The 25,165-nt window shown below is 42.7% G+C and overlaps 1 protein-coding gene across 3 annotated transcripts in view; it reads right to left on the minus strand.

The window, feature by feature from the left end:
- SUPT20H (SPT20 homolog, SAGA complex component) overlaps positions 1-25,165 on the minus strand; it is a 102,745-nt gene that overhangs the window by 47,462 nt on the left and 30,118 nt on the right. For all 3 annotated transcript variants that reach the window (XM_056561940.1, XM_056561942.1, XM_056561941.1), the window contains 8 exons: positions 21,197-21,323; positions 19,953-20,056; positions 18,007-18,123; positions 11,072-11,125; positions 7,655-7,794; positions 5,471-5,630; positions 5,332-5,388; positions 2,089-2,160 (listed from right to left, as the gene is read on the minus strand). In XM_056561940.1, coding sequence (XP_056417915.1) covers positions 2,089-2,160; positions 5,332-5,388; positions 5,471-5,630; positions 7,655-7,794; positions 11,072-11,125; positions 18,007-18,123; positions 19,953-20,056; positions 21,197-21,323 — 831 coding nt within the window. The remainder of the gene's footprint in view (positions 1-2,088; positions 2,161-5,331; positions 5,389-5,470; positions 5,631-7,654; positions 7,795-11,071; positions 11,126-18,006; positions 18,124-19,952; positions 20,057-21,196; positions 21,324-25,165) is intronic.

Here is a 25,165-nt window from a genome sequence, read left to right on the forward strand (position 1 = left end):
CTTCATATTCGCTCTAACCACTCGGACCAATCCGTCCACATTTTCAGTAGGAAAAAAGAGCACCGCTATAACATTCATCCAAAACTTCAGACTCTTCCTCCAATTCTTCTTCCATCTCAAAATAATCTGCCTCATCCACATTAACAGACAAGGGCAGCTTAATGGAAGCCACTTTGGTACTCGCACCCGGCTGTACAGATGACCAAGTCGACATACATGCCCTAATCTCTTCTCTGACTACTTCTTGCATGCTCCTGGTAAATGCTGGAGGACACATCGTCCACAATCTTCTTCGCACAGGATTCACAATGTGAACTCATACAAGCAGAATCCAGCTTTCTTCTACATAGTACACATTCCTTACAATTAGTCTTTTTAGGTGCTTCCTTAGCCTAAAACAGCAAATAGAACCACCATTAAAAAATAAAATAAGCCATGTGGGACAGTGTCCCCATACCCCACCATAAGGTCCTGGCTACCACAGCAGATTCCATATTCTCAGTGCAAGTTGTTTGCTCCATCTGTCCACGGACTGGAGCGAAGTCTTTCTCCTTTAAGGTCTGGAGAGGTCCTGGGACTGGCTGGGCACCTCTCCTGTTTAAATCCCCCTTCCTGCTTAAATCCCCTCCTTACCTGCCAGAAGTTATGGGACCTACCCTCTCTGGGTATTTTCCCATAGGCCACAGCGCCCCCATCCTCCTTCCCGTCATGTGATGACGTTGCCGTGCATGCATGCCTACGCAAGCTCCGCCCCCTCCCCAGCCACCCGTAGTGATCCCGGAAGAGGACAGAGCCTGCATGGAGACCTGGCGCCGAAAGGAGTGAGAGGGACCGGGAGACATGCGCCATGCACAGGCGGGGAGAGATTGCACCAGACTTTGCAACGGCCTCTCAAAAGAGGACTTCTGCTGATAGAGGTACCCTGTAGTCCCCACAGTTCCCTCATCCATATATGCAATTCAGTAACGGAGACCTATCCCGTTCCTCTGCAGAACAGGAAACAGAACTGGGGAATAGCAGCCTGTGTCATCCTTATATGCAAGTTGTTCCTGTTCCTGTTTCCTGTCCCCCGGATGAGGAGGCGGTCTCTCTTTATGGGTGCAGTCGTGGGCGATAAGGAAATCATGTGGGGTGGGGTGGTCTTATAAGGGAGAGTTGGTTATAATATGCATATTTTTTTAGATTCATTTTTGTATCTTAACATTTTCTATCGGGGGTAAAAGTATATTGGCTACGTTCACACAATGGAATCTCCAGATATTCCAGGGGGAGATGCTGTCTGACTAAAGAATGAACAGGTTCATTCTTGCAAGATACACGAGAGATACACAAGGTCGGACCCCCCATGTTGAGACACTTATCACCTATCATGTTTATAGGGGATACATATGAGCACCCCTTTAAACCCGTGCCTTATATAAATAATGGCAAGGTCTTTAAAGGACCTGGACTGCCCCACACAAAATTAATCCGTGAAGGGTTTTGACCATTGGGGGTCCAGGTACAGAGATCACAAATGCCTGTCCATTTTAGCGATTCTGAAGGTCACTCCACCCAGAACGCCACCGATTAAAGCTTGTAACCAGTCGTTACCGATTAAAGCTTGTAACCAGTCGCTATAGCAGAAGTTTTGTTAAAGGAGTACTCTGTCCCTAGACAGATAGGCGATAACATGTCTGATTGCAGGGGTCCAGAGCACAAATATAACTGTGCGCAGTGCCAGATGATCCGGATGATGGGCGGCCACCCTAGCCCAGCCAAATGGGTTTCAGTCCACTCATTCTGGAAACCAACACACTTCTCAGACTTCCCTAATGTGACATATCACAAGAACACTGTGACTGGATTTCCCCTATGAATTGTACCAGTTTTTCTAGCCCTTATGCATCATCTCATAAGACCCGAGACTAAACATACCAATTGTCATGGTCATGCTTACATAGCATCCACCACTGCCAGAAACACCAGTCATATAAAACGTGCCCCAATGTTCCACTAACAGGCCTGCCTTCACACTTTACAGATGCCCCGCATTATAACACCAGTAATAAAATAAATATTGGCCAGAATATGGATCGAATCACTCACATCTGGTGGCCAGACAGCAGGTTGCGAGTCATCAAGTTTGATGGATTTTTCCACTTTTGCATATTTTTCAACCTAGAAAAAAAAATATACAGAGACAAGAGCCAATTAAGCTGTGAAGTTACACGACGGCTGAACTAGGAGTACGAGGATCATGACATGGATACAGACCTATTCTGGGTGTCAAGTTAGATTTATAAAGAATCAGCTAAAGGTTAAAGTAATTGCATCAAATCAGTCATAAAGGGAATATAAGTGCACAACATAAAACAAGGTTGAATTAAAGGGGTTGACCACGGTTAGGAAAAAGAAGGGGGGGGGAGAGGAACAGCGACACACTTTGTCCATGAGTTGCATCTTGTATTGCAGCCAAGCTCCTTTAAAGTGAATGGGGCTGAGCTGCAATACCACACACAAAATGGACAAGCGTGGCACTGTTTTGGGAATGAAGCAGCCATGTTTTTCTAATTCTGGAAAAGACTTTTAGGCTATGTTCCCACGGGCAGAAAATATGCTGAATGTCCGCACGAAAAACAGATGCGGACATTCAGCATATTTGACAAACCGGTGGGTGCTAAGACCTTTCCTTGCAGAATCGGCAAAAACTTTGAACATTGTGCTGGAAAGAGCTTAAAGGGGTACTCCGCTGCTCAGCGTTTGGAACAAACTGTTCCGAATGCTGGAGCCGGGAGCCTGTGACATCATAGCCCCGCCCCTCATGACATCACGCCCCGTCACCCTCAATGCAAGCCTATGGGAGGGGGCGTGACAGCAGTCACGCCCCCTCCCATAGACTTGCATTGAGGGGGGCGGGTGTGATGTCACGAGTGGGCGGGGCTATGACATCACAAGCTCCCGGACCCGGCTCCAGTATTCGGAACAGTTTGTTCCAAACGCTGAGCAGCGGAGTACCCCTTTATCTAAGGAATGCAGTTTTAAGCAAGTCAAGATAGGTAATGCACAACCATTTACATATATCAATTATACAAACTATTACAATTTTAGGTTAAATACATCTATAATTGCTAAGCATTTGACCCCTCTTCCAAATACACATTATAGCTACGGTGCCTTTTTTGTGTTACTCTAGAGAATTGCTCCCCTACCTATCCATGCACTTAAAATAGAGGCTGTCATGGTGAATCATCCCATAACCTATGCCTCCACAACATTTTATAACAACAATTGAAAAAAAAAAAAAAAAATAAATAAATAAATAAATAAAACACAAAAATACTGCACACACCATAATGCTAACACAAACTACGGGTCACCATTTACACACAGGACTGGCTGCATCAAACACAACCCCAAATAAAGGTACACATGGTTTAAATGACAGGGGCGACACATAAAAGAAAAGCTGATATAAGATACACAGTATTTACAAAACGTGTATAAAGTGCAAGCGCAGAGGAAGCAGTCATGTGATGGCAATACACGCGGGGAACACTTACCTGCAGTCTTTATTTCTGGAGCTGATGCACTTTATTTTCCTATTTTCTTCTTGGGTTTGATATTTTGTATATGAAGTCACATTTCAATATGTTGCATTTTATATACTGTATCAGCTTCTTATTTGCAGTTTTATTTTACTATTTTGAATAAGTTGGGATGGAATTCTTTACTATACATTTATTTCATGTATTATCAGTCTGGATGTTGTCATAACTGCATGTTCATTTTTTTTGGTCTCTTTAATACTATTGTGTTTTGGAGTGGTCTGTAGTGATGGAGCCAAATTCTGTCAGGCCATGCTGGGAGTTGTAATTTTGCAATAGCTAGAGAGCTACAAGTTGTTGAACCTTGGTCTCGATTGACAGATTGGCATAAAGCAGTCAAGTAAAGCTCTATCCTCTCAATGTTCTCAGGTTACATTTTTACAGTAATCCTCATACATTTGAGCTAGATCCAATCAGGAATCTATTGGAAGGGAATACAGTATACTTACTGCACCCACATTGTGGTTTTGATGTATGGCTTCTTGGCACTGACCCCTACAACCTCTGTCCATTTTTTCCTACTACCAGACACATGTGTATGTGAGCAGCAATGCATAAACTGTACGCATGGTCGCTCACTTTACATTTGCTGGGCTGGGTGCCCTCGTACTGTGCTTTACAGATGATCAGCAATGCAAACAATGTACAGTGATCCCGAAACTTACAATGGCCTCAACATACAATAGTTTCAACATACAATGGTCTTTTCTGGACCATTGTAACTTGAAACCAGACTCAACATACAATGTACGGACAGTCCAGATCTGTGATACCTGTCAATGCTGGAAGAATTGGGCATTCACTGGTAAAACCCCTGTATTACTGAAGTGTATGCACTGACTGATGTCTGGTAGCGCCCCCTACAGTACAGGGAGGTATTACATGTTCTGTACACTTTACCTGCACCAGGGTTACCTGCTCCTTTGGACACCAGGTGAGGGCGACTCCATGTTACTTTTATAGGACACTGTGTGTACTGTACAGGACCACGAAGATGATCCTGTCCTCTACATATACCTGTGTTTCCCAAGCAGGGTGCCCCAAGCTGTTGCAAAACTACAACTCCCATCATGACCGGACAGCCTTAGGCTGTCTAGTTGTAGTTTTGCAACAGCTGGAGGCTCCCTGCTTGGGAAACACTGACATAGACAGTGATTTACAGCTCCCAGCAGATCTTTATTACTTTTATATGTAAGAACTTGCTTATTCTGTATTAGTTATCTCCTTATTTTTCTTTCATTTTTACTATTTTCTATTTTTGGGTGACATTTTAGTGCTTTTAGAACCAATTACCTGGTTTCCATAGAGTTCTGGTCTCAACATACAATGGTTTCAACATACAATGGTCGTCCTGGAACCAATTAATATATAACTTGAGGGACCACTGTATGCATCACCCATGACTACTATATAGAAGCTGCGACTCCAGCAAGTACCTGCTCCTGTACTTACGCAGCATACTGCAGCACAGAAACTGTAGCATGCCGCCAATCAAGTTGGCACCTCCCAGGTTTGCCACACTACTAACCCTGTGATGTAGAAGGGCTAAGTGTATTATATTGTAGTATAGAGTGATAGCACAGTTATGGTGTTGAGCTTATTCTGGTAGGCTTGTAAGGAAGCGATCACTTCCCTTACTCCCCTCCTGTAGGCCCAGGTAGGGAAAAAAGAATTGTGGTGATAAACTAGAATACTACAACAAGAATCATAGCTGTGAAGCGGCTGGATCCCAGGTAATACTTACATCCACTTCAGAGGGTACCGCAAGAGAGCAAGGATTTTTTTTCCATAAGTCGACATACTAAAAGAGAATATACCCATCAATAAGGATCAATGAAATCACAGTCTGGCCACTACCATCATGTAACGCACAAGCGACTTACATTTCCAGTTTTGGATATTTTAAGGTCAAACTGAGGTTGTGAGGCTTTCCTTTCCTTCCTCTTATGTAGATAATCTAGAAGCTTGAGCTGGGGTGGGATGGGGCAATTGGATAATTCTTGCTGCCTGTTCAGAGCTGGTCTGGAGTATCGCTTCAGACACCTGAAATATAAAAGCACTGTGAGATATACAGACCTGCAGATGTATTGGGGATGACGGCTGCTTATATACAGAGTGTATTCAAAGTGCACGATTTATCCTGACTGCGAGAAGTCTCTAGACAGATATTACCATTTCTAACATTTTATATGTATTATTTTATAGCATATTTTGTGAGTACACAAGTGTTCAGTCAGAGATGTGCAAAACTGTAACACACAAACACATTGTGACATTTAAGCAAGTGAGCACTGGATACACTGCTGTTATCTGAACCTATTTTAAGCATTAAAGCCCTTTTAAAATCAATGCAATAGCTTCCAGATCATGGATGCTCTCGCCTGACTTTTCCCCCATATGGCAACTGTAGTTATCATCACGGCACATTTCACTTAAGACACGCTCTTTGCTCTTTCATCTTTATGCCCAATTCCTTTCAAGCAGAAATCCAAGATCACATTTGTTGTTAACTAAAACAAACAAACTTCAGCATTTTCTTGATAAAATTCTTATGCAGACAAATCTAAGTGTAGATATCTTGTGCTTAGCAAGCACTAGCATATTCTGGAACCTGGTGGCCAATCTTTATCTTGTCAGCAATCTGGTGCTTTAAAGGGGTACTCTGGCCCTAGACATCTTATCCCCTATCCAAAGGATAGGGGTAAGATGTCTGGATATAAGGGTCCCACCGCTGGGGACCCCCGCAATCTCTTCTGCAGAACCCACCTGTCATCAGCCCTATGGCGCAAAGATCGCTCCGTGTCTGAGGACTCACCGTACAGGGGCCGAAGTATCGTGATGTCACGCCCCCGCCCCTCGCGATGTCATGCCCGGCCCCCTCAATGCAAGCCTATGGAGGAGGCGTGACAGCTGCCAAGCCCCCTCCCATAGACTTGCATTGAGGGGGTGAGGCGTGATGTCACAAAGGGGGTGGAGCCGTGACATCACGATACTTCGGCCCCTGTATCGTGAGTCATCAGATCTTTGCTCTGTGAGGCCGATGACAGGTGAGTGCTGCAGAAGAGATTGCGGGGGTCCCCAGTGGAGGGACCCCGCGATCAGACATCTTATCCCTTATCCTTTGGATAGGGAATAAGATGTCTAGGGTCGGAGTTCCCCTTTAATTCCCTTTCCAGGTTTCAGGAAGCTGAACGTGATGGACGCATAGTGTTCAAATAGTCCACAATAGGATAAAGCTTACGGATGGCACTGCCGCACCGTCATCAGACGATCATGTGCACTGCAACCAACACTCACGGATCCTTACCGGTCGCTCCTCTCACGGTGCTGATCCAGAACAGTACATATAAAATCCAATAAAGAAAGATATGGAGGCACCCGGGTCAAAAGCAACCTTCTTTATTCTTGGATCAGGTCACAGATACAATGCATGGCCGACGGGCCCGTCGGCCATGCATTGTATCTGTGACCTGATCCAACAATAAAGAAGGTTGCTTGTGACCCGCGTGCCTCCATATCTTTTTTTTTTTTTTTTTTTATTGGCACATAGTGTTCAGCTTCCCTTCTTGCCCTAATCATACAGGGCAATGCTGGGCAGCGAGAGACAACTAAATAAAAGCTAAATGCCATGTACACAACATTCAGCTTCTCTTGCCGATTGATCATACAAATCCCTGCCGGGTAGAGAGAGGGGGGGGGGGGATAAGGCAGCTATCATCCCAGTTCTCTCAATAATCAGACTTTATTAGAATTGTTGCCTGATCAGTGAAAATGCAGTAAGAGAAGGTATGGCATTAGACTCCGGTAGACCCAGCATTATAGGCCAATAAACTTTCGTGACAGGGCTATTATACTAATGCTGCAGGACTTTAGAGAAATCCATTATAAAACCGGTTGGGAACAGGGCTTCGATTCTTTAGGATGGACCCCGTTGGCTTCTCTCAGCTATAAGTAGAGAGGATCTACAGAAAGCTTTGTCTCCCAAACAGTAAGTGATACATTAGACGGAGACTAAGATGGCAAAACACATGACTTGCAGTCACTAAGGGGTTACTTTTCTAACTCACCGTTTCATAGGACACGTGTTCATCTTCTGTTTGTTGTACAGCAGACGGTTTGTAGTGCAGGCAACAGATATGGATGGGTCAAGGCATAGAGGTTCAGCAGTCGCCAGGAGCAGCTGACTCTCCAACAGCAACTTGTCTTCCTAAACGTTCACACCAATGGAGTAGTGAGCATCAAAAAATACTTAAGTTATTGGGATATGTTATGATACTTTTTTATTATTATTATTATTATTATTATTATGATCTAGTTTGGAATTAAAAAACATAAAAATAATTTAGTTAGCACAATGGTAGCATGTACTTGATGAGTAATTACATTCCTTTGATGTAGTGTTTTCCATTAAGATGATAAAACACACTGATCTGATTTACATTTAAAGGGGTACTCCACCCCTAGACAACTTAACCCCCATCCAAAGGATAGGGCATAAGATGTCTGATCGCGGGGGTCCAGTCGTTGGGGACCCCAGCAATCTCGGCTGCGGCACCCCAGACATCCGGTGCACAGAGCGACCTTTGCTCCGTGCCGGATGACTGGCAATGTGGGGCGGAGGCTTGTGATGTCATTGTCCCGCCCCCTCAATGCAAGTCTATGGGAGGGGGCGTGGCCATGATGTCACGAGCCTCCCGCGCTGCACCCAATGCTCTAAAGGAACGCCAGGTGCAGCAGGGAGACCCCCGCAATCAGACATCTTTTACCCTGTCCTTTGGATAGGGGATAATGGGGGAGATTTATCAAAACCTGTCCAGAGGAAAAGTTGCTGAGTTGCCCATAGCAACCAATCGGATCGCTTCTTTCATTTTCAAAGAGGCCTGTGAAAAATGAAAGAAGCGATCTAATTGGTTGCTATTGGCAACTGTACCACTCTTTCTTTACACTGGTTTTGATAAATCTCCCCCAATATGTCTAGGGTGGAGTACCCCTTTAAGTACTAATTGGTGGGAGAGCGATCATTGGAACCCCCACTAATTCTCAGAATGGTGATGGCAGGTCCTCCAACCTTGGAAGACGAAAAGCCATGCATTACAGTCACCTTTCATTATAGGTGACAGGAAAGTACAGTGGGTTTTTCTGTATATACAAGTTCTTAGCCCTTTTTTACGGCACAACTCTTTATGCCCTACGCAGAGATCTGGAGAAAATCTAATATCAGGGAAATAGCACATTTATTGCTCCTGACACATGCTGCATGTCTGTATGCACACTATTCCAGCTAAACGTTTGCAGCCAAATAAAGAGGTCATCATGGCAAGACAAGGAAAACATTACATCAGCCACACTGCTTTAGTAAGCCAAAATATCCTCCGCTCCCACTGCATAAAAAAATGATAAATATAAAACTGTGTATAGGTGGCGGGTGCAAGCGGATACAGGGTCCTGGACACGGATCCAAGCCAGACATCCACAAAAAAAAAAAAAAAATCCAGCAGCACTTCCAGTATAAAAGTGGAGAAAAAAAAAAAAATAATGAAGTTTATTCACCCGTCGCAGCGACGTTTCGGCTACAAGTGGGTAGCCAAAACGGTCATTTATTTGGTTTGGGATGAACTTACAGGTAACTAATATATTCAGTATAGTGACTTTCTTTTGTCTAAGTGTAAATCATATAGCCAGGATACCAGGTCCAGGTCAATGCTCCGAACACACTAAGGAAAATTGTCTCTCTATCCCACTTAGGCAGTAACTTAAAGGGGTACTCCGCTGCCCCAGCGTTCGGAAAACTTTGTTCTGAACGCTTGGAATGGGCGGCTTGGGTCGTGACGACACGGCCACGCCCCTCGTGACATCACACCGCACCCCCTCAATGCAAGTCTATGGAAGGGGGCATGGCGGTCGCCACGCCCCCTCCCATAGACTTGCATTGAGGGGGTGTGGTGTGACGTCACGGGGGGCGTGGCTGTGACGTCACGACCCCTGCCGCCCGTACCAAGTGTTCTGAACGAACGCTGGGTGCTGCAGAGAGATCACTGGGGTCCCAGCGGCGAGACCCCTGCGATCAGACATTTTATCCCCTATCCTTTAGATAGGGGATAAGATGTCTAGGGGCGGAGTATCCCTTTAATATGACCACAGACATGAGATTTTTAAGCTTGACTGAACTGCCAAGTCAATGGGAAAGGAAATACAGTCCTGACATCTGCCATTGGGACAGTTATGGATTCAACAAGTAAAAATTTTGTCTGTTCTATCTAAATGCCCTATTCCAACCAGAAAAAACGTGGTGCCAGGTTATAGCCCTGTTCATCTACTTCCCCACAAATTGACATTTTTAGATACCTTCAGCTATATGCTGGCGTTATTGGGGACCCAATTATCTAAAATCTATAAGCAGCTTTACGACTGATGTGTCATTTGCCGACAACAATTCTTATGGTCAACAAAAACCCTCTATGCCCTAGTCGAATGGTGCCAACAAATTTCTGAAAAGAATGATGTAGCGTTAAAGGCGGCATCCACCTTCATAGCATAAAAACCCCGTGTAGTCTGACCATGCAGCTATATTTGTCATTCGTCCATCCAACATCTCCCTCATACGTACCAAATGTATGTATACATGAAACAGATTTAAAAGGGGTACTCCACTGCTCAGCGTTTAAAACAAACTGTTCCGAACGCTGGAGCCTGCAGCTCGTGACATCATAGCCCCGCCCCCCCAATGCAAGTTTATGTGAGAGGGCGTGACGCCCCCTCCCATAGACTTGCATTGAGGGGGTGGGGCGTGACATCATGAGGGGGCGGGGCTATGACGTCACAAGCTCCCGGCGCCAGCTCCAGCGTTCGGAACAGTTTGTTCCAAACGCTGAGCAGCGGAGTACCCCTTTAAGGGAGATTTGAGGTAGTAGGACTGCAGGATCAGACTACACAGGGTTTGTTTGTAGTCTGTAACGATGGAAACAAAGGTCTGCTAAGGAGCTGTAGACATGAAACCGTAGAATATTTTTCATTAAGGCTAGATGGTACTCCAGCCACCAGGACCTCCAGCAATCACAAGAATGGAGGTCCCCCTTGCTAATTGAATAGCATGACCTCTGCTCCGCTCACTGCTAGAGCAAAGACTCAAATTGTCACTCAGCATTAGCATGAGTAGTGCAATTGTTATGGAATTCAGGATAATGTCCCGTCAACTCTACAAAAGGTAGAATGGATATTAAAAGGGGTTAACCAGGAATAGAAAAAAACAGAGCCAATTTCTTTCAAAAACAGCTCCCTGTCTGTCTCCAGGTTGGGTGTGATTCTGCAGCCCCATTCCATCGAAGTGAATGGAGCCAAGCTGTAATACCACACACAACCTTGGGACAGCCGTGGAGCTGCTTTTTTAAAGAAATTAGCTCTGTTTTTTATTCATGCATAACCCCTTTATGTGATCGCTGTGCTCACCTATAGATTGAACATATGCCCTAGGGAGGAACACTTACCTGTGTCCACTTGTGATTGTCACTGGTGATGGCATGGATGTCGGCAACTAGAGTCTAAGGAGCAAAGAAGAAAACATTACGTTTTGTTGTTAACGAATTCTACAAATAAATAAAAATAAATAAACCAAATAGGATCTTCCAATTGACAATCCATCACCCTGCAAATAAATTAGTAGTTAGTTTTCGGCACCAGGAGGTCAGCGATGAACATCCAGAAGAGAAGGCGGAGGTATTAAAAGGCTGCATACTACAATAGGGGCTGCTATACCCTAAAATTGGCAGCTGCCCCTTTCCTGATCTCCTCATTAACATGAAAATTCTGTACATCTGAACGTTCATGTGTTCTCTATGAAAAGTGTTGAGCCGCTGCCAGAAGAGTGAGGAGACACCACTACATTTTCATAAACTATTGGCCGAACTGTTCGACCACATGAACTTTCAGCATGGCATCTATGGGGAAAAATAAACAGCAGCCACACTCCCCTGGCACTGGTTTATTCCTCTCAGAATAGTTTGGGGTGTGAAAAATTCAAGTGGGAAGCAGACTTACATCTTAGATCATTGTTTCCTAACCATTGGACTTCTAGCTGTTGGAAAACTACAACTCCCAGCATGCCCGGACAGCCAAATGCTGTCCGGGCATGCTGGGAGTTGTAGTTTTGCAACAGCTGGAGGCACCCTGGTTGGGAAACCTAAATAAAATTATCAAGGAAACCTGAAACAGCACCAACATTGACCGTAGGTTGTGTATGGTACCGCAGCTGGTGTCCTGGACTATTGAACACAAGCCTAAAGCTGCATGGTGATTGGTTGTTATAGGCAACAAGGACAGTTTTACTTTAACAAAGTTTGATTAATCCGCCCCGTGTTCTTAGAACGTTGTGTCAGATTTAAAGGGGTATTCCATGAAAAAAAATTTTTTTTTTTTTTTATATATCAACTGGCTCCAGAAAGTTAAACAGATTTGTAAATTAATTCTATTAAAAAAACGTAATCCTTTCAATAATTATCAGCTGCTGAAGTTGAGTTGTTTTCTGTCTGGCAACAGTGCTCTCTGCTGACATCTCTGCTTGTCTCGGGAACTGCACAGAGTAGAAGAGGTTTGCTATGGGGATTTGCTTCTAAACTGGGCGGTTCCCGAGACAGGTGTCATCAGAGAGCACTTAGAAAAGAACAACTCAACTTCATTAGCTCATAAGTACTGAAAGGATTAAGATTTTTTAATAGAAGAAATTTACAAATCTGTTTAACTTTCTGGAGCCAGTTGATTGATTGATTGAGAATATATATATATATATATATCAAAGTTTTTTCCTGGATAACCCATTTAAAACCAGTTAAGGTCCAGGGTATCTTGAACCTTCAAGGCCACACAATAGGAAATATTAAAACTATGGGGGGAGACTTCTCAGGTTAGCTTATTAGTAATATTCTCTTTGTTGCCAATAGCAACCAAAGTTTGGCTTTTTTTTCACCAGAGCAATATAAAAAACAAAAGTGGAGCTGTAACTGGTTGCAACAAAGAGAATCTAACTATATGACAGCATGATAATAATAATAATAATAATAATAATATCGACCCAGATGTATCAATCTGTCCAAGACAAAAAAATGGGTCTGTAGTTTTGCAACAGCTGGAGGCACACCACATTGGAAACACTGCCTTAGGCAGTTACCGAACCTGCAGAAACGGTAGATATCATTGACTAAGGTGTATGGGGACTTGATTAAAGTGGGTTATAGATATGGATATAGGGGTGTGTGTACAAGTGAAACTGATAAGGATTGTCCGAGGGGAGGCTTTCAAATGTGATTGACTGTGCTGCCATATATTGCTAAGTGTCGACATAAGAAAATATACACGAGACAGAATGTTGGTATACACTCTCTGTCTGGTGTTCTGTTTAATCCAGGAAGTACATTTAGTTTTTACATTGGACAAAGAAGGAGGTTAGTTAGGACATCAGAATTACCATGTTACTTTTTGATTGGTTGTTTGATTATTGTGTCTGTATATATTAGCATATCTAGTGTCTACTAATTTCTTGACAGAAGTTTCTCTACTGGGAAATTCTGTTTGTCAGATATTCTACTCCTTATCTCAGTTGTATCGGCGTCATGGCACGGCCTCAATCGTAGTCACAAGCATATTGCCAGCTGATGTATATGGGTTAAGGGCTAGGGAACGAATATATTTTTCCAGCAGCAATGGCATATTAGTATTAATATATTGATCAGTCATCAGAAACATAAGGGTCATCCCTATCAAAACTATCATCAGGACCTCAAGACCAAGAATTTATTAAGGAAATTGAAAAGGTTTCTAAGACTTCCCACAGCTACACAATAAAACAAACACTGTGAGACTATTTTAAGGTTACATTACGTGATTAAAAGTTAATTATAGACAGGAAAACCTGTCTAAGAATGAGAAGTAGTTACTTATGTTCAGTGCTAGACAGCAGCTTCCTTCCACCTCTCTGTAAAAGGAAGCAGCTGCATGCCCAAAGGACAACATGCCCTGTTTTACTTCGTATACACAATGTATAATGCAACACCAATAAAACAGGGCAGCGGATCTTTAAATAGCCACTGTCATTATTTTTGCTATTGCTCTCCTTATGGTAAATAAAAAATCTTTCTAATGTACTTTATTTAAAAAAAAGTAAAATGGAAGTTTTTATTTGTGTTTAAAAAAGCTGCCACTAGGTGTCTACCTACTTGTCCAGAGCACATTTCCCCCCCATCTCTTGCACAGACTTTGGACACCTGCTGGCCTGGCAGAAGTCCAAAATCAGGAAATGCAGTCTAGAGTGCTGAGGGGGGTGTGCAGCTAATCTTAGCTCATCTTACCTTCAACAGTGTTTTCATTGGCGTCAAATAGATATTGTAACATCATTTTACACTGAACTGCTCTGGGCTGTGTGTAGCAGAGTGAGGGAGGACGTTCTCCCCTGTATGGCTTCAGATGATGTCACGCCTGCTGGGGAACGCCCCTTCCCAGTCTGTGAATCTGACAGACTGAGCAGAGTAGAAATTTAAAAATAATTTAAAATAAAGGCAGGGGGTGGTTTATCATGATGGGGCAGTGAACTGGGAGGATTATAAAATTTAACAAGATCATGACAGCATGAAAAAGGCTTTCTAGCCGAAACGTTGCATGTGTGTTCCTGTACAAAATAAAAACTAAAGCCTGCATTATACCGGACCTTTTCACTGGTGCTGTATCCTTCGTTGGAAGTTATACACACATATATATATATATATATATATATATATATATATATATATATATAAAATCTTTAAGTCTCAAGGATCAATTTTGTCTATATATTTATACACCTAACAATTTATCATGAAAGTGAACACGATTAATAAGAGTTGGTGTTGTGCTTCAGACTGCAGGATTTATTTTCGGCATGATCCTAAAACAGAAGTTGGACCCCTACTGATCTAGTGTTAATAGTTTCTCCTGGGTTAGTTTATCAGTTTTGTAGGGGGTAACCCCCTATTTTACTGCTCTATTCCATTTTCGACCACAAACTGGTTAAGGAGCAGGAATCAGCAACGGGGTGAGGCCAAGTGATCTTTGTGTCCTATTGCTGATCTCATATTTATTTGAAATATGAGAAAAAACATTAGTAGATTAAGGGGGGAATTACTGGGACATTTTGTCTCTTTTTGTGTGAATTTGTTATTTATTTATTTTTTTTAAATTGGAGAAATGTAATGCTTTATTTTTCCTGTGGTGTCGCTGCAGGGGAACTGGGTACTGCTGTATTTTTCCAAAGGTTTACAGCAGATTGCTATAAGCAAAACATCCTTTAACCCCTTAAGGACTCAGCCCATTTGGGCCTTAAGGACAATTTCATTTTTACGTTTTCGTTTTTTCCTCCTCGCCTTCAAAAAATCATAACTCTTTTATATTTTCATCCACAGACTAGTATGAGGGCTTGTTTTTTGTGTGACCAGTTGTCTGTTGTAATGCCATCACTCACTTTACCATAAAATGTATGGCGCAACCAAAAAAATACTATTTGTGTGGGGAAATTAAAAAGAAAGCCACAATTATGCAAATTTTGGAAGGTTTCGTTTTCACGCTGTACAATTTGCGGTAAAAAAATGACATGTGTTCTTTATTCTTTGGGTCAATACAATTAAAATGATACCCCTGATAACGTACTTTTCTATTACTGTTACGCTTAAAAAAAAAAAAAAAAAAAAAATCGCAGACTGTTTTACCAAATTAGTACGTTTAAAATCCCCCTATTTTGAAGACCTATAACTTTTTCATTTTTCCGTAAGCGGCGGTATGAGGGCTCATTTTTTGCACCGTGATCTGTACTTTTCATTGATACCATATTTTCTTATATAAAACTTAATACTTTTTTTTTAATAAATTTTTTTTGGAATAAAATGTTATAAAAAAAAAGTCCAAAATAGCTGCTTTTTTTTTTTACGTTCACCGTACGATATCATTAACATTTTATTTTAATAGTTGGGATATTTACGCACGCAGCTATACTAAATATGTATATAAAAGATTATATATTATATATATATATATATATTTTTTTTTTTTATTTTTTATTTTTTTTTTTTACACTTTTTGGGGGTGAAAAAGGGAAAATGGGACAATTTACGTTTTTATTGGGGGAGGGAGTTTTTCAATTTTTTTTACTTTTTTTTATTTTACTTCACAGATGTCCGCCATTATGGGCGGGTCTCTGGCTGCTATCAGCAACCGAGACCTGCAGCGCATGCGGTTATGCATAGGACATCAGCTTGCCAGGATGTACCAGCTTGCCAGGATGTACATTTATGTCCTGCGTCGTTAAGGGGTTAATGGGTCAGGATCCCCTACAGCAAAATGGATGGTTGTACAATGGATCATGGATTCATGTAAAATATCCATTGTTAGCCCATAAATGCCTCTCATTAATGGATAAATCTTTAACTATTAGGATATCTCTAGGTCTATTCCCACCTTTATGTGACAATACCAGAGCAGTAAGTCACACATTGCATGGAGAATACCATGGGGCCAGCGCGAGGCCTTTTAATCTCTACTGAAAGCAAGAATCCAAACTAAGGAAATATTTTCATTTTAAAATATTAGCACCATCCTTGGACGACTGTTCCCGTCCTGAAAGAATATATGTTAAATGGATTACACAAGGCGATAGTAGATTCCATGACACGTGAGCCTATAGACTAATGTATGGCTACAGTCACAAGTGATTGAAAAAATATGGTTGTGTTCATATTGGTTTCCTGGAACTTCGTGCCTGAAGAAGTCCTGCAGGAAATTTATTAGAGAATCCCTGTTTCTAATAAAAATACAGAGAATTGCTGATATTAGATTTTTCACTAGACAGAAGCAAAAAAGGAGAACAAAAGAAAGGCCTTATTTTATCTTTTTGTAAATGTATAAGAAAGTACATTGCAGACTTCACTCACATCTGCATGTATCAATATGGAACAAGTTTGAGCAATGGCCATGTATTCGCAAATATGAAGCTATAGGCAAAGCTTTTTTTCTACTGTGATTTACTGGGATACAAATTGTAGGGATTGAATTTACATCTAAGCAACTCTGTTATGCGAGTTATTAGTCTGCTATACAATGGCATCCACATAGACTGCAATAGCTACAATGGGTGGCTATGTCACTATGGACCCAGTATCACTGTGTTCTAGTAATCCATTAAAGGAGTACTCCAGCTTACAACTCCCCCCCCCCCCAATCATCCCCGGAATGCCAGCATATAAAACAACAAAGAAGACTTAACCTGCCGCCGCTCCCTTGGTGCCCTGCTATCACCGCTCCAGTCCTCTGTTGCAGTCTTCTATCTGGTGCTGCGGCTTAATGAATCACATTGCCGCTCATCCTATTAACGGCTGAGCTAGGACATCGCTGCAGCCGGCAATGTGTGACATGTTGACCACTGGCAACCAGGAAAAGATGGCAGGAGGACTGGAGCACCGAGGGAGCAGGGACAGGTAAGTACAATTATTATTATTTTTTTTTTTTTTTATATGCTGGCAGCCCGAGAATGACAGCAAAAAAAGCTCTAAGCTGGAGTACTCCTTTAAGTTTGTCTGTTTTCTTTTTAGGGAGTCATGCATCATATAGCCAAGTTACCCAGCCATTTGATCATTTGATCAGAGAAGCAGTACAGTCTGACTTAAAGAAGATCTCCAGCAAAAAATAACTTATCCCCTATCTGCAGGATTCGGATTTCCTTAGCAATCTTTGATACGCTTTAAAGTGTACCCCCAAACGCATGTCCAACTTCATGAAAAATGTTCATTCGTGCAGCACATTAAAGGGGTACTCCGCTGCTCAGGAACAAACTGTTGCAAACGCTGGAGCCGGAGCCGGGAGCTCGTGACGTCACGCCCCGTTTCTCAATGCAAGTCTATGGGAGGGGGCGTGACGGCTGCCATAGACTTGCATTGAGGGGGCGTGACGTCATGAGGGGCGGTGCTATGAAGTCACAAGTTCCCGGCTCCAGCATTCGGAACAGTTTGTTCCAAACGCTGAGCAGCGGAGTACCCCTTTAATTTTTGAATTTGGCACCTGAATGTCTGAACAGGGCACCGCTCTCCCTCCTTCCCCCATATAGAATTCTATGGTGGGACAAAGTGCCTTCTGTGACAACATAACAGGAAGCACAGTGCTGCACAGTTAAGATTAATCTGCTTAGATACATTCTAGAATACTTGGTAAACATCAGATCACTGGGAACCCAACCACTCACTGGAACAGGGGTCCGTAGATATCCTCCCCCCCCCCATGCCTCCTCACAGCATGACGTAGTGAAAAGAAGTTTAAAAGACTTATCCAGATTTTAGGAAAATCGATATAAGGGAGGCTGATTATATATTCTATAAAAATATGAAATATTCGCTACATTTGATGCAACACTCACCTGCATGGTCGGCCTCAGGAGGACATGCCTGGTTTGATAAGTTGGCGATTTTAAATTGCCAGATTGTCTGTAGTCCCGTATCTCAGTAATTACACAACCACAGTGGAAAATATTTACCTGCACAGAAAAGATTTTGTTAAGCATTGGATACAATAATATATCTAATCATTATCCATCCTATAACACAGCGTTCTCCAAACAGTGTGCCTACAGCTGTTGAAAAACTACAAATCCCAGCATGCTGGGAGTTTTAGTTTTGCAACAGCTGAAGAGACACTGCTTGGAAAATACTGGTCTAGATACTGTATAGTGATTTCATTTGGCATTGTACAGCAATATTCAGGCATCCCTCTGGTATGGCAAACAAGGCTAGTTTAGGGGGTGACAAACTGGGCAATGGCGCCAACTACTGTATTTTATTTTTTGGTCTCTTCTTAATCAGCCCAGTTGGTAAGAAAGTGGTGAGAAAGTGGTAGTAAAACCACAGAAACCAAACACAGCTTAGAAAAAAAAAATACAAAAAGACAGTGGGAGGGGGAGATTTGGAATCTACACTGCTCAAAATAAAGGGAACACTTAAACACCACAATGTAACTCCAAGTCAATGACACTTCTGTGAAATCACACTGTCCACTCAGGAAGTTACACTGATTGACAATCAATTTCACATGCTGTTGTGCAAATGGAACAGACAACAGGTGGAAATTATAGGTAATTAGCAAGACACCCCCAATAAAGGAATAGTTCTGCAGGTGGTGACCACAGACCACTTTTCAGTTCCTATGCTTCCTGGCTAATGTTTTGGGCACTTTTGAATGCTGGCGGTGCTTTCACTCTAGTGGTAGCATGAGACGGAGTCTACAACCCACACAAGTGGCTCAGGTAGTGCAGCTCATCCCGCATGGCACATCAATGCGAGCTGTGGCAAGAAGGTTTGCTGTGTCTGTCAGCATAGTGTCCAGAGCATGGAGGCGCTCCCAGGAGAAAGGCCAATACATCAGGAGATGTGGAGGAGGCCATAGGAGGGCAACAACCCAGCAGCAGGACTACCACCTCTGCCTTTGTGCAAGGAGGAGCAGGAGGAGCACTGCCAGAGCCCTGCAAAATGACCTCTGGCAGGCCACAGATGTGCATGTGTCCACTCGAACAGTCAGAAACAGACTCCATGAGGGTGGTATGAGGGCCAAACATCGAAAAAAATGGGGGTTGTGCTTACAGCCCAACACCGTGCAGGATGTTTGGCATTTGCCAGAGAACACCAAGTTTGTCAAATTCGCCACTGGCGCCCTGTGCTCTTCACAGATGAAAGCAGGTTCACACTGAACACATGTGACAGTCTGGAGACTCCAAGGAGAACGTTCTGCTGCCTGCAACATCCTCCAGCAAGACCGGTTTGGCAGTGGGTCAGTAATCGTGTGGGGTGGCACATCTGTGACATCATGTTTTGCTCCATCCACCAAAGCCACGTTGCACCACAGACCAGGAGTTGGCGGATGCTTTAGTCCAGGTCTGGGAGGACATCCCTCAAGAGACCATCTGACACCTCATCAGGAGTATGCCCAGGCATTGTAGGGAGGTCATACGGGCACGTGGAGGCCACACACACTACTGAGCCTCATTTTGACTTGTTTTAAGGACATTACATCAAAGTTGGATCAGCCTGTAGTGTGGTTTTCCACTTTGATTCTGAGTGTGACTCCATATCCAGACCTCCATGGGTTGATAAATTTGAGTTCCATTGATAATTTTTGTGTGATTTTGTTGTCAGCACATTCAACTATGTAAAGACGAAAGTATTTCATACGATTAGTTCATTCATTCAGATCTAGGATGTGCTATCTTAGTGTTGCCTTTATTTGTTTGAGCAGTGTACCTATCTGTTAAGCTACTGGATGTGGTGGGGGCAGCAATAATCTATAGCCAAAGAGAATTCAAAGGATTAAAACCTGAGCCTTTTCCAGAAGGTCCACTAAAATGGGTGGCAATTCCTCTGCATCTATATAGTCCAAGAGCTCTCCTTCTTCATAAGGCAGCTTGATGGTTTCCGAATCTGTGTGTAACAAATGGGATCAAATGTGATCAAATGGAAACAGGACACTTCAGAAGTCAAATTCTATTTCCAAGCTATTTTCTTCCCACTTAAAAGGGTACTCCAGAGGAAAAAGAAAATATATGTTTTCAAATCGCCTGGTTCCTGAAAGTTATACAGATGTGTAAATCTCTTCTATTTAAAAATCATAAAGGAGAACTCCAGCCCAAATTAACTCAACCTATCTCGTATCCACACGATAGGGGATAAGTAGCTTGGGTTTGACCACTGGGACCCCCGCGAGCTCTGGAATGGGCCCTGACTCTCTCAGTGAGAGGCTGCTAAGTTGTGTAGTTCTTTCCAGTCTGATCACAGTGCTCTCTGCTGATACCTTTGTCCATGTCAGGAACTGTACAGCGCAGTACAGGTTTGCTATGGGGATTTGCTTCTACTCTGGACAGTTCCTGACATGGACAGAGGTGTCAGCAGAAAGCACTGGGGTCAGACTGGAAAGTACTACACAACTTCCTCTGCTCTCCTATGCCCATACAGCAGCTGATATGTACTAAAAGGCGTAAGATTTTAAATAGAAATAATTACAAATCTGTATAAAAAAAAAAACTTTCTGGCACCAGTTGATTTAAAGGATAAGTATCATGAACAAAAACTTATCCCCTATCTGAAGGATAGTGGATATATTTTAGATGGCGGGGGGTCCGAGCGCATACCCCCCCCCCCCCCCACAATCTCCAGTGTGGAGCCCCCGTTCTCCAGCACAGGATGCGTCACGACCCCCGCCCGAAGCGGAGGCCACCAGGCCCCCTCCATATAGCTCTATGGGAGAGCCGAAGATTGCCGAACAGCTCTCCCATAGAGCTATATGGAGGAAGTGTGGCAGCTCCTGCTTCGAGCGGGGGTCATGACGTGCTACTGTGCTAGAGAACCAGGGCTCCAAACAGGAGACTGCGGGGAGCCCCATCACTCAGAACCCCCATCTAAAACTTATCCCCTATCAGTTTTTGTTCATGATATTGTCCTGTAGTTCCCCTTAATTGCCTTATCTTGTAAGATGAACAAACAAACCAAATAAAGCATTTATCTATGGTCTATAGCTTTGCCACAGGCGATTTGTCTTATGTTGCTTGCCATTTGCCGGGATACCTGATCCATTCTTTCCCCGCAGCATCAAGGAATAGCCTTCGTTTCCAGGATAGAGATTGACCACCAAGCAGGAAAGAGACTCCTGCATGACAAGCTTCTCCAAAAGATTCACATTTCGCCTTAGTTTCTGTAGCAAAAGAGAAAATAAATAAATAAATAAAAAAAAGGAGTACTATAGTTTTATCTAGGGTAGTTTTTCCCAACCAGTGTGCCTCCAGCTGTTGCAAAACTACATCACCCAGCATGCCCGGTCAACCTTTGGTTGTCCGGGCATGCTGGGTTGATTTAGTTTTGCAACAGCTGGAGGCACACTGGTTGGGAAACATTGGTCTAGGATAACATATTTTTACTCTTTATAATTGCAAGTTAAAAAAAAAAACAGTATCCTGGGAAAGAGTCATGGAGCCAAAAGGAGGGACGTTAAAAAAAAAAAAAATAATAATAAATGGATCTACTCAAAAGAAGGGTTGGGTTGTGGGCAGATCGAGCCAAGAAAATGAGCACAAAAGGCAAGGATGTGGGGCCATGGAATTGTCCAGGTGAAGCCAATTTCTGGGATGGAGGACAGCAGAGAATGCCTCACCTTCCCAGAACTTAAAGGGGTACTCCAGTAGAATAAAAAAAAAAAAAATAATAATCAACTGGTGCCAGACAGATTTGTAAATTACTTCCATTTAAAAATCTTAATCCTTCCAGTACTTATAAGCTGCTGTATACTACAGAGGAAGTTCTTTTCTTTTTTAATTTCTTTTCTGTCTGACCACAGTGCTTTCTGCTGACACCGCTGTCCATGTCAGGAACTGTCCGGAGTAGGAACAAATCCCTATAGCAAATATATGCTGCTCTGGACAGTTCGTGAGACAGAGAGAGGTGTCAGCAGAGAGGACTGTGGTCAGACAGAAAGGAAATTCAAAAAGAAAATAACCTTCTCTTTCGAATATAGCAGCTGATAAGTACTAAATTAAGATTTTTAAATAGAAGTCATTTACAAATCTGTTTAACTTTCTGGCACCAGTTGATTAATTATTTTTTTTCCCCACCGGAGTCATGGTCCTCCCTTGGCCCTGATATCTGTTGAAGTATGTATTATTATACTATGTATAATCTTATGCCTGAATAGCGTTCTTCTTATGATAGAACATTGTATGATCCACAATTGGAGATCTGTGGTAAGAAACTAGTACTCCTGTTACCCATGTACACCCCTCTGTCAACCCCTACGCTCCCTGTCATCCATGTACACTCTTTTACACCCCTCTGTCACCCATGTACACTTCTACACCCATCTGTCACCCATGTACACTCCTCTACACCCCCCCACACCCATTAACCAAGTACACTCCTCTGCCACGCCCTACACCTCCCTGTCACCCATGTACACCTTTCTGTCAACCCCTACGCCCCCGTCACCCATGTACACCCCTCTGTCAACCCCTACGCCCCCGTCACCCATGTACACCCTTCAACACCCCTGTCACCCATGTACACTCCGCTACCCCCCAACATCCCTGTTACCCAAGTACACTCCTCTGCCACCCCCTACGCCTCCCTGTCACCCATACACGCCCTTCTGTCAACCCCTACGCCCCTTGTCACCCATGTACACCCCTGTCACCAATGTACACCCCTCTGTCACCCTCTAAGCCCCCTCGTCACCCATGTACACTCTTCTACACCCATCACACATTAAAAGAAGAAAAGCTACCACAAGAGGACATAGTTTTAAATTAGAGGGGAAAAGGTTTCTGCAGCAATATCAGGAAGTATTATTTTACTGAGAGAGTAGTGGATGCATGGAATAGCCTTCCTGCAGAAGTGGTCGCTGCTAATACAGTGAAGGAGTTTAAACATGCATGAGATATGTATAAGGCTATCCTTCATATAAGATAGGGATAGGTATAAGGCTATCCTTCATATAAGATAGGGATAGGCATAAGACTATCCTTCATATAAGATAGGGATAGGTATAAGGCTATCCTTCATATAAGATAGGGATAGGCATAAGACTATCCTTCATATAAGATAGAGATAGGTATAAGGCTATCCTTCATATAAGATAGAGACAGGTATAAGGCTATCCTTCATATAAGATAGAGATAGGTATAAGGCTATTCTTCATATAAGATAGATATAGGTATAAGGCTATCCTTCATATAAGATAGAGATAGGCATAAGGCTATCCTTCATATAAGATAGAGATAGGTATAAGGCTATCCTTCATATAAGATAGGGCCAGGGACTATTGATAGGATTCTGATTATTGGGCAGACTAGATGGGCCAAATGGTTCTTATCTGCCGACACATTCTATGTTTCTATGTCTATCTGTTACCCATGTACACCCCTCTACCCCCCCCCCCACACCCTTGTTACCCATGTACACCCCTGTCATCCCCTACACCCCCCTGTCACCAATGTACACTCTTCTACACCCCTCTGATCCCCTTTACACCTATACGCCCCTGCATTCCTCTTCACTTGTAAAAGGGGAATCTGGAGGCTGAGACAGGAAAGGTGCGGAGCCTAATAGGTTTGTTTTGCAGGTTTAACTGTGAAGAATTGTGGCTGTAAAAAATCGTCATAATGGCCCGGACCAGATGGAGACGAGAAGGAACAACGCTGCTTTTAGAAGACGTCACTTGTGAGTTGCTGTATAAAGCACCACTAATCTACATAGCCAACAGATAAATTGATGTTGTGCATTGCGGCTGTTTACACCTTCCCCCTTTTTTTCCTTTTTTTTTGCTTGTCAAATTCGGTAGGGGTACCCAGCGGAAAAAATTAATTCCGAGGCGTTCCCAGAGCTGAAAAAGGTTGCGAAACACTGCTATACAGACTAGATACAATATACAGCAAGTGTTTAATAGACAGTTTTGTGTAGATGAAATCTCCAGTGGGCAGCCCCACTCCGTAATCTACAGCCTCCCCATTAAGTGTGCATACAGAAGTAGCTGTCAATCATTGGGTAGTACCACCCACTGGACTCCTAAACTCAAACTGAGCAGTGGATTCAAATAATGAACTACATATGCAAGTGTTTAATGGGCAGTTTTGTGTAACCAAATCTTCAGTGGGTAGCCCAAACTCAGTGACTGACAACCTTCCCACTGAGTGTACATACAGAAGTAGCTCCTAAGGGAATAAAAATAGAATAAATATGCTGGAACTATTATATATACACACATATATATATATATATATATATATATATATATATATATACACACACACACAGATTATAGATATATATATATATATATATATATATATATATATAAATAAATAATCAATCTGCTCAGCTCCCCCTTCTCTATAACATGCTGTCACAGAATGGGCAGTATTTTGAACATAATGATAAATGACTTTGATCAAAACCATATATCAAATCAGGTCAGGTCCTCCTGCTCTATAACATGATGAACGTATCTCACATTTCCATCATGGCTTTTATTCTTCTGAGCCATGACAGCCTTGCCAGAACCATTTTGAAACAAATCCCATTGACTTATTGCTTCATCTGTTTTTATTTTTGTTAACTATACTATAGAAAAAAAGAGAAAAAAAGAAAAGAAAAAAAAGGGGGGGGGGGATTTTTCTTTTTTACATTTTATATTATATCACAAAGGCTACAATATGAACATGGAAGAAAATGAGTCAGGGACCACCCGTTGTCTGGAGCCATGAGGTCACTGCCTGTCTGCATGTCCTGCTAATCTCTTCCATATGTGTTTAAATTTGTACCTGGGAGACAAAGTACATGGCTGAAATATTTAATGAATATACATAGGGAAGCAGCAGGAGTAATGGTTTCCAGCCCCCCAAAAATATATAAAAATAAAAATAGGGTACGCATGAGCTAGAGCAGTGTTTCCCAACCAGGGTGCCTCCAGCTGTTGCAAAACCACAACTCCCAGCATGCCCAGACAGCCAAAGGCTGTCTGGGCATGTTGGGAGTTGTAGTTTTGCAACA

The sequence above is a fragment of the Hyla sarda genome, chromosome 2 (assembly GCF_029499605.1).
Source record: "Hyla sarda isolate aHylSar1 chromosome 2, aHylSar1.hap1, whole genome shotgun sequence".
In the NCBI taxonomy this organism is placed as follows: Eukaryota; Metazoa; Chordata; class Amphibia; order Anura; family Hylidae; genus Hyla; species Hyla sarda.